The 10,942-nt window shown below is 31.6% G+C and overlaps 2 protein-coding genes across 3 annotated transcripts in view; one reads left to right on the top strand and one right to left on the bottom strand.

The window, feature by feature from the left end:
- The window catches only part of LOC131849587 (coactosin-like protein), a 43,914-nt gene extending 35,803 nt beyond the window's left edge, over positions 1-8,111 (top strand). For both annotated transcript variants that reach the window (XM_059199686.1, XM_059199685.1), the window contains exons 4-5: positions 950-1,079; positions 7,923-8,111. In XM_059199686.1, the coding sequence (XP_059055669.1) occupies positions 950-1,079; positions 7,923-8,039 (247 nt within the window). In that variant the 3' untranslated portion in view covers positions 8,040-8,111. The remainder of the gene's footprint in view (positions 1-949; positions 1,080-7,922) is intronic.
- LOC131849586 (origin recognition complex subunit 5-like) lies at positions 5,998-7,903 on the bottom strand. The gene is given in 2 exon segments (XM_059199684.1): positions 5,998-6,776; positions 6,779-7,903. Coding segments are annotated over 2 exon segments (1,386 nt in total). The 5' UTR covers positions 7,653-7,903; the 3' UTR covers positions 5,998-6,264.
- Positions 8,112-10,942: the final 2,831 nt, after the last annotated feature.

Below are 10,942 nucleotides of genomic sequence, written 5' to 3' on the forward strand. Positions count from 1 at the left end.
ACGCCCGTGGAACCTCTGAAGCGTTGCCATTCTGTTTATTTGTATATTAGTTTAGTCATACATTTGTTTATGACATACATATTTTGTTATCCCATGCAATAAGTTATATAATAAGGTTTTTTCATCTTTAGATTGATACATAGATATTTAATTTATTGCCAACATAACACAAATATTATAATTTACAAATAATACACAAAATAAAACATAACATAGAAAGATGTCAATGGGAGCTGCCTCAGCTATTTCTGGTATAAGCACAACCTCAATGAGGTGCACCTATACAGCGCTAGTTTTCAGGCAGCGCCCATTACTCATTAAAAAAACTAACATGCGGGTATTTTTACTATATACACATAAATTTTTTACTATATATCATACATTTATATCACACATATAAATGTATGATAATTAAGACAACAAAAAATATTAAAAATGGGACCTGGGATATATTCACAAAAATTAATAAATTGTATTATAATATTCAATGCTCATAAAAACCAGATCAGTTACAATAACAGTATCAAAGGGAAATATTACTTTATTTTACCTATTGTTAGTCAGGTCAGTCAGTTAGGTCCACTTGATAAATGGCAATTTACCAAGATACTATTTGCGATTGCTAGCAATGTACCTACCATGTCAGGTTAACTTTCGCGCGGATCCCCCTGGAAACAATCGTGGTTAATTCCTAGTGAATTCGTCACAATGGGCTGACCTCATGCTCATCTTATCATCCTCCACTGATGCCCCGCCAGCGTATACCGTTAGCGCAGGCGGATGCGCCATTCCATTATCATCCATAAAAAAATGACATTATTAGTCGACATTACTAACAATCCCCATCCTCCTAAAATGGGGTTATCAGTCTACATTACTAACAATCCCCATCCCCCTAAAATGGGGTTATCAGTCTACATACTAACAAATCCCTTCTGTCCATATGCAGGTTACAAATGGGTGACGAGATGTCAAAACGGAAGAAGTTCATGTTCGTGACGTGGGTGGGGCCCAACGTGTCTGTCATCAACCGAGCCAAGATGTCCACAGACAAAGCGATAATCAAAGACATCATATCCGTAAGTAAAGATTACATCAAATATTTTTACAGCCTCGGTGGTCTATTATATGAAAATATAACGTGGTGGTTATCTCACTCAAACCAGATGGCGTTGTAGTCACTGAAATCTGCTTTAGCGGGACAAGATGGTGAACTGTTGCCGTTGGCGGTAACTGGTAGAAATTTTAAATAATTTATTTGCTAGAACATTTACAGTACAGACGTGTTAGGTACAAGTGTTCACTTCATTCAGGAGGCATGCAAATTATAATTCTTTGTCATTTATCATGACGACTGGATCGGTGGTCTAGCGGTCTAGCACACCGCTTTACGTCCGATGGTCGCGGGTTCGATTGCTCGCACGTTGCAAACATTTGTATGATTGTTCATATCGGTCTGGGTGTTTTCTACGTATGTAAGTATTTATATCAGTTATCTAGTTACCCATAACACAAACTGTAAGTAGTTTGTGTTATGGGTAAGTTCGGTAGTATGGTATCGTAAGTTGATTCATTTATCTGGCAGATTTAGGATGTACTCTGGCAGTTGTAAACCTTACGCAATTCCCATAAAACGAATCAGTAACTTTAGTTAACGGCATTCAGGTAATTGCTAACTTTTTTGAAACTCTTATTTAATACAAAATGTATACGTATAATTTAATAATTATATTTCTAGTACAGTTCGTGTGAACATTACTAAAACTAACATAATTACTGAAACTAGACGTACCAACAATACCGACTTTACCATACAAAATGGGCACATAAAACGAATCAGTAACTTTAGTTAAACGGCATTCCCTTTTTTTGAAACTCTTATTTAATACAAAATGTATGGGGCCCCCAAAGGACTGACAATTTTTCTCACACATTTATTCTCAAAAGTTTTTTTTCACCTTTTCTTATACCTAATGAGCTTTTTTTTTACTTTTTACCATAAGGGCACACGGGGCCCGTGCCCGGGGCCCCCAAAGGACTGACAATTTTTCTCACACATTTATTTTCACAAGATTTGTTTACACCTTTTCTTATACCTAATGAGCTTTTTTTTTGCTTTACAAAAGGGCCCCGAAATCGTGTGTCCCCAAGGGCCCCAGCCTAGTTTAAGACGGCGGTGCGTACCAAATATGGATAGAAGTCCCTAAATTAATAAAGAAATGAAAAAACAACTACCATTCTTATATACATACTAGCTGTTCCCGCGACTTCGTCCCTGTGGAATGTAACTTTACTTTTCTAAAATAAAAGTAGCCCAAGTTACTCCTTATTACATCGGCTACCTACCAAAAAATGTCCCATCAAAATCGGTCCAGCCATTTCAGAGATTAACGGGAACAAACATACAGACAGACAAAAATTGTAAAAAATGCTATTTTGGTGTATGTACCGTATTCATATTCATATGCATGTAGTAAATAACGTTTATTTCAATATTACAAACAGACACTCCAATTTTATTTACATGTATAGATATATGAATGGTAAGAATTATCAGGTAGGCCGTAAGCTTACTGTCTATTAAAATGATTGGCTCACACTACTATAATTGTATTTCACATTGTTGATTTCGTACTAGATTTTTTTTATCATCGTAACCAATGTGATATTTTCTCATAAATACCTTATTGTTCATTGTGACTGCTACGAGCTTTGTTAGAGGTACGACCCAATGTCTTTGGATCACACATGAGTGACCCAGAGTGGGTCGTATCTGAGGCGGGTCCATAGGTACGTCTGCTTTTATTACTCACTAGCTGCACCCGCGACTTCCTCCGCGTGGAAATTAACTATTTTTCTAAAATAAAAGTAGCCTAAGTTACTCCTTATTACATCAACCTACCAATAGAAGTCCCGTCAAAATCGGTCCAGCAGTTTCAGAGATTAGCCGGAACAAACAGATAGACAGACAAAAATTGAAAAAAATGTTATTTTGGTGTATGTATCGTATTTATATTCATATGCATGTAGTAAAAAACGGTTATTTCAATATTACAAATAGACACTTCAATTTTATTTATATGTATAGTTTTTGTGTAAATTTTGAATGTCCTTTTTTTATAGTTTTAGAATTGTCACATATATCTTTGCGTTGTTACCTACTATACATTTACTTGCGTACGTATTTACCGTTTTATATCCGTTGTTTCATTAATCTCACACATTCAGGTCATCCATTCTATCACCCACATTTTCGATCGCACAAACATATTATAAATCTACCTTATACTAGCTAAGGCAATAAAATAATATTGCGACTATAAATTGAGATGTAAGCTATCCTATCTATCAAGTTGGATCAAATTGTGCACAATGTGCAAATCAAATTTGAAGTCGGTTCAGTTTCGGAGACAATCGCAGGCAAACAACGTGACACGTAATTTTTATATATAAAGATATTGGTGTAGCTTTTAAAATTGCAATAAAGAAAATTTGCAATCGGTTCTGTAGTTTCGGAGACAATCGCAGGCAAACAACGTGACACGTAATTTTTATATATAAAGATATTTATATTAATGTAGTTTTTAAAATTGCAATAAAGAAAGTTTTTTGTGTTTAAATGTTTGAAACGTTTGAAAAATGAAAGTAAATTTTTGCAATACATTAATTTACTTCCCGTGTTAGATTATTATAAATTTTGTAATGTCACTGTTTTTTTACTGCCAAAAAGTAGTTCGAATAAAACTTCATATATTTTTTCGTGTTTGTATACCTACTTGAGTCTAGAAAAAATTACATTTTTGCAATACATATATATAACTTCCCGTGTTAGATTGTTTGTAATATGTAACGTCACTGTTTTTTTTTATGATATGAATAAACTACGGTACATACAAAAATTCATATACTAAAGTGTCCTCGGTTTAGAGAAACTTGAAGTTCTGCCATCGGACCGTCATCAAGGTATCTATATCTATACTTTATATAGAAAAATAAAAATTTCCACGCAGAGTGTCTGCGAGAAATAGTTGAATATAATCGACTCTTTAGTTTACATGCATATGAATATAAATACGAATAACATACACCAATTATTTTAAAACACTTTAGATTTTTGTGTGTCTAACGTCTTTGTTTATTCCGCCTAATCTCTGAAATGACTGGCCCAGTTTTTTTTGACGAACAACTTTTATTGGTAAGGTAACAAATGACTCTTTGTTTTTTTTAATAACGAACGAACTTAGTTTTTTATTATAGAAAAATCCTTAGTTTTTTCACGGTTAACGAAGTCTTTAGTTTTTTTAGTTTAACGAACGACTCTTTAGTTTTTTTAATATAAACGACTCTTTAGTTTTTTAGTTGTAAATTAGTAACGAATAAAATTTAAGTCATCAATTATTTTAACGAACGACTCTTTAGATTTTTTTGTAAGGTCGTAACGAACAACTCTTTAGTTTTTTTAGTTTAACGAAGTTAGTTTTTTTAGTTTAACGAACGACTCTTTAGTTTTTTAGTTGTAAGTTAGTAAGGAACGACTCTTTAGTTTTTTAGTTGTAAGTTAGTAACGAACGACTCTTTAGTTTTTTAGTTGTAAGTTAGTAACGAACGACTCTTTAGTTTTTTAGCTGTAAGTTAGTAACGAACGACTCCTTAGTTTTTTAGTTATAAGTTAGTAACGAATAAAATAATCTACTCTAATAGGTTTTTTTTATTCCTCCCACGACCAATTCGTTGTTTATTTATGAGGTACATAAAAATGAAATTTATCGCTTGTCGAAATTTAGTAACGTAGTGCTATTATTAACTAGATGCGCCCGCGGTTTCACCCGCATCAAATTTATAGCCTCTCTTATTCAGATCAGCCTGTCAAATTCAATATTATAAACGTGGAAGGCATGTTTGCATCCTCTGAGGATAACCGAATGGGAATGAAGGTAGTCCATTGAGAATCACAATGCATTCCAGGGACCACGTGGAATCCGACCTATCATGGTGCATAGAAGTGAGCCACTTGTTTCTATTATTAACAATACCCTCCTTTGTCACATTCAAATCATAGAAATCACAAAAAATTATATCTCTTATATATAAAATTCTCGTGTCACAGTTTTCGTTCCCATACTACTCCGAAACGGCTTGACCGATTCTCATGAAATTTTGTGAGCGTATTGAGTAGTCTGAGAATCGGCCAACATCTATTTTTCATCCCCCTAAATGTTAGGGGTAGTCCACCCCTAAATTTTTTTTTATTTTAAGGCAAAACAACGTTTGCCGGGACAGCTAGTAATATATAAAATTTGATCATTATTATATAAGATCTGCTCTAAGTAAATACCAATATTTTGTAAGTAAACATTCATTTCATGTAAGAAATCATAATCATCATTACATAGTATAAAACAAAGTCGCGGTCGCTGTCTGTCCGTCCCTATGTATGCTTATATATTTAGAATTACGCAACGGATTTCGATGCGGTTTTTTTAATAGATAGAGTAATTCTAGAGGAAGGTTTATATATATAATACATGTACATCTGTGCGCAGCCGGGGCGAGTAGCTCGTACTTGTATAAAAAAAATGTGTCTGTATTTGTGACTTTTATGAATACCAATATTAATAATACCCAATGTAATATTAATTAGAAATTCTAGCCATAATACCCAATCAGAAAAATATAATATATAAAAATTTAGTTTCAGCGTTTGCTATAAAAATACTATGAAAGAGCTTGACTGATTTATTATTAGAAATTCTAGCCATAGTACCCAATCAGAAAAATATAATAAATAAAAATTTGGTTTCAGTGTTTGCTATAAAAATACTATGAAGGCACTACTCATGAATATCCAAACACATACGCATACACTTTGCAAGTAAATAATAAGCTTGGGTTAATACCTTATTTAATTGTCTTTTTATAAATTGTAATTCTCACCTTTGTGAATTGTAAGAGGGAACTGGTACCTAAAATACAAGTTTCTGCTTAGTTTAGGTACCAGGGAACAATTTAAATTGTAAATATTGGATGCAAAATAAAAATTATTATTATTATTATTAATATCAGGCCATTATCTTATGTATATTTGTCAGGTCTGAAAATAGTGACAAAGGGTAGCCAAGGGTAGCCTTTGTCAGAAAAATATTGGTCTGGTCTACCAGTAAAACTACATTTTATGCATAAATTATTATAATACGAAGACACAAATTATTACAATAAATAAAAGAGCATTATCATTCCCAAATCTGTTCAAAAACATAATAAGCGTCATATGAAATCATATAAATATTTTCTGACACTGAACCCAACTGTTTGAGCCACAGCCGATATGAAATCATAACCAACTATACATTTGTACTTTGAAACGTCCAAGTCCATCTCTTTACTGCCTGCAATCAGTTTTAGTTCTACCAACGTCGCAATCTGAGCTAGCAAGTTGCTCGTCAGACCGATCTTGTCCTGTAATATTGCATAGAATATAGCTAGCAAACGATCCAGTGTAAACACTTTAGGTCCGAGTTGTGTATTCAGTTTTTCACTTATTTTGGCTTTTGCTTTAACCTGCTGTAAACGCTTCCTTTGCTTGCCATGGTTCTTCATGAACAACCTCTTATCCTCTTTGGGGGGGTTGTAGCTAGCCAGATAAGCTGCTATTAGCAAGAACTTAGCATAATACGGCAACTCAAAACTCTGCGCAAATGTTTTTGTTGATGTGAGCTCATCTTTGAGAGTATGCTCAAAGTTATAGCTTTCTTGACATTCATAGTCAGTGTTCTCTTACCTGGAGAAGATTTTGTTACCTTTGATGAACTTATACGTAAATATAACAACTCTAAACTAGTTTTCAGTATGGGCGATATGTGTCTCCATAATTTAGATAAATCTTGAGCTTGTATTTCATGTTTAATTATAGGCTCGCAGTATTTCATGAAATCTACACGCGCCATATGCTGTAATTCAATTAAATCTCGACACGGTCTATAGAATACGCTGAGAAATGCATTCAGAAAGTTTGCGAATAACTCTGGTTTTTCAAGTTCTTCTTTTGTCGCTCCGTCTACATCATGATTGTTGAGTACATGGCGAATTAACGATTTTTGATGTAAAAATATTATTTTAAATAGCTCCTCTTTGTTGTAATTGGGAAAGTAAATCTTTATAGGCTCCCGGGCACCCATTCTGAAGTAAAAGTTATCGTAAACGAGATGCGTGATAAAAATTGTACATATATTCAAGTTACATAACTCCCGAAGTCTTAGAAATGCACACATCACGTTCTGATCCATAGTTCGGAGTCTCTCAGCTCTATCGAACACTAACACAATAGGTTTATACCGGGTAGCACTATTTCCTAGTCGATTTAATGCATTAGTGAAATCTAGCATACTGTCACATTTTACATCTAAATCGCATTCTAGTTCAGATATGATGGTTTCGTACATCAGTTTTTGTGAATAGCATTCAATACAATCAACAACAACATGTTTGTACCCCAAATATTTTATAACAGACTCTACACACAAACTTTTACCCGTTGCCATACTGCCACTTATAAACAAAGAATACGGTAACGGTTCGTCGTCATCACCGAGTAAATTGAATAAATCATGTAACTGGTTTTCTCTACAAGGCACTTTGGTGTATAATTCTTCCATATTGTATATTAAAATAAATAATATTATTAATAAGAAAGTTCTTCAAAAATATATGAACGCGAGATTGCCGGCTTTGTTACTGTCAGTCAAATTTCATGCATTAGATTGATATTGTTTTCAGTTTTACGACTGACAGCTTACTGAACTGACTAAGTTTGAAATGCGGTCTTGTTACGCCGAATATCAGAACGAATCATGTCGAAAAAGTCTATTTTCACTACAGCTAAAACACTACAGAAAACCGATTTAATTAAAAATTTTACGTTTCAGAATTTTGCAGTGGAGCTGCAGCTGGAGAGCCAAGCTGAAATAGACATTGATCAATTCAAAGACGCCTTGAACAGGGCAGGCGGAGCAAATTATGGTACAGGAATCAGGGATTTATGAATTACACAATAAAATAAACTTAATATAAAAATGTATCTTCTACAAACAAATATCTTTTTAATAAATTTCATTCAAGAAAATTATTTTCGCAACATTGTAGTTAGATATTTTTTATAAAATTTTGGCCATTATCGGGCCTCAAAATTTATTTTTACAATAAACTTATTTTAACATAATTTTAAATTAGTCATTTCACAACAAATTTAGTCTTATTTTTGTCATATTAAAAATTATTTATTTTTTTTAAATTCGATATCGGGGTATATTTTTTTTATATTGTAATTGTTCTAAGAGTACTCATTATATGTATATTTATTTAGCAGCATATTGTGCAATTACTTTGGTATCGTAATTTAAGATTTTTGCCAAAAATTTTAGCAAATGTTGCCATGTAGAAGGCGCGGATAAGTGCATTTATTTTTTGTCAACATGTATTTTATGACCATGTCGAAATTTTACAATGTATACAAATATTTGGATTTTATGGGCTTTTATACATTGAATAGTGTTATTACTCAGCATTATTATTGGTAAAACAACTGAAATACAATTAACCAACATATTTATAGTGTTTTTATTTCTACCTGCTTTATATAAATAAAATTAATACATTAAATTATTATACGCAAATATTCTACTAGTCTACCCACTGAATTCAATGCAATGAACTAGCTACTGTCGATATCTTTTTATGTTATGTTCCCCTGTCAGTACGACGGTTGCTGATACAATATTATTACTTGTACCTACCTACACCTATTTTTAAAAGCGACATTTCGATATAAGTTTGGCGAATTCCAAATGCATTATGTAAATATTACAAAAGTTTTGGTTACCTTAGTAATGTTCATATAAATATGAATAAATCAGTTGGGATATTTCGTGTAAGCGTTTGGGGACAATAAAATCTAAATCAGAGTTTATCAATTATTTATTCGTTTGAGTAAGACTCAAATTAATAGACGGTCTGTGGTTTAGGAGTTAAGCATACCGCATAACTTCTAATTGTAAGGGGTTCAAATCTGGCACGATATAAAGTCTCAAGTATGATTGCATTGATTTGTATGTTTTATTATGTATGGATGTATATTTTATAAACTTTACCAGTTATTTAGTAACAGCTCTACTTAGTTTAGGTGTAGATGGCGCTGTGTGAACTGTCTTGGGTCTTGGTAAGTATAGAACTGTATAAACGACTTGAATATTATATAATTAAGGGTAAATAACAATATACACAACATAATCAAATATATGGAATTGATGTGTTTCTAAACTATAAAACGCTGCTTACTTTTATGGTTGACTGGTAGAGAATGCCATTAGGTGTTAAGTTCGTTATATATAGTACTTGTGCATTAAATTTTAAATAAATAAAAAAATTAAGAATTCTTCGTACATCAAAATAATAAAAAAAAATAAAACAAAGCTTATCTAAATATAAATTTTATTCAGCAAAAACCTGTTAACGCAAAAATACATTTATTACAAAACTGTACTTATTGTGTAATTATTAATGAACATGAAATAACATGGCTTATTGATTTGGCTCTATCGAACACACTTTTAACTTATATCTAAATTATTTTGATTTATATCCTACATTCATACATATTTTTACTGTGCAAGCATATATTATATATTCTGTTCTATTAAAAAAATATCTAAAAAACAAAGTAATAAAAAAATTATAAAAAAGAATTAGTATACCGAAATATTATTAATATTAGTATGTTTAATGTAAAAAAAGAAAAACACTAGAAACATAGCTTAATTTTTTTTTTGTATAAATCAATGTAAATACATTTATAAAATATTACATAGTTAATAATGAAGTTATATAATATGTAATATAATAAACTAATTTCATTGCATTATGCAAGTAAATAATCAGATATAATGCAGTGAAAACGGATTCCTGACCTTGTAATTTTATCTTAATAATTTTGCAACATTACAGACTGGTTTTTAATACATTAACCTCAATTTTGCAATAATAATTTCCATACAGTTATAAAATATACTGCAAAATGAACATGAGTTATTTTGCAGTAATATTTTACAGCTTTATTACTGCAAAATAACTCATGTTCAATGTTTATCATCATTATTATTACATAGTATAAAACAAAGTCGCGGTCGCTGTCTGTCCGTCCCTATGTATGCTTATATCTTTAAAACTACGCAACGGATTTGAAGCGGTTTTTAATAGATAGTGATTCAAGAGGAAGGTTTATCTATATAATACATGTACACCCGTGCGAAACGGGACTAGTAGATATTATATGTTTATTAATTCTGTGCAGTTTAAATAGTTTTCTATATCTCTCTTAACATACGGTTGACAGGTGTGTAAAATGTGCTAAAGGCATCGGTGTCTCAAAAGCATTATACAAATATAACAATCACTTCATTATTCATATAATTTAACCTACTTTTTAGATTAATATAGTTAATTGGATTTTACCACGAATAGTGTGTGGTGCAATCCAGTCGAAACCTCAAGATTAAAAACATTCATTCAAATTCAAAATATGTTTATTCACGTAGGTCTATTACAGATATATGATATGTCAAATCTACCGTCAGTTCAGAATAATTTCGAGATGAGAAGAACTGACAAGAGATTGTGTTAAGACCCAATTAACTATATTAATAATGTTAATAATAATAAACGCGAAAGTTTTAAAAGAACTCGATAGATTCAGATTTAAATAGCTTTTTTTAATATAAAAGTAAATTAAAAAAAAACTCCCCAATAATTATAAATTATACAAAAAAAGCATATCATTAACTAACAATACATCTGCGTTGCAAATATTATATATATTTTAGGTTTGTATTTGCATATTTAAACATTTAAAGCATATCATTAACTAACAATACATCTGCGTTGCAAATATTAT

Source organism: Achroia grisella, unplaced genomic scaffold, assembly GCF_030625045.1.
Source record: "Achroia grisella isolate CSIRO2021 unplaced genomic scaffold, CSIRO_AGI_Agris_v1 utg660, whole genome shotgun sequence".
Taxonomy (NCBI): Eukaryota; Metazoa; Arthropoda; class Insecta; order Lepidoptera; family Pyralidae; genus Achroia; species Achroia grisella.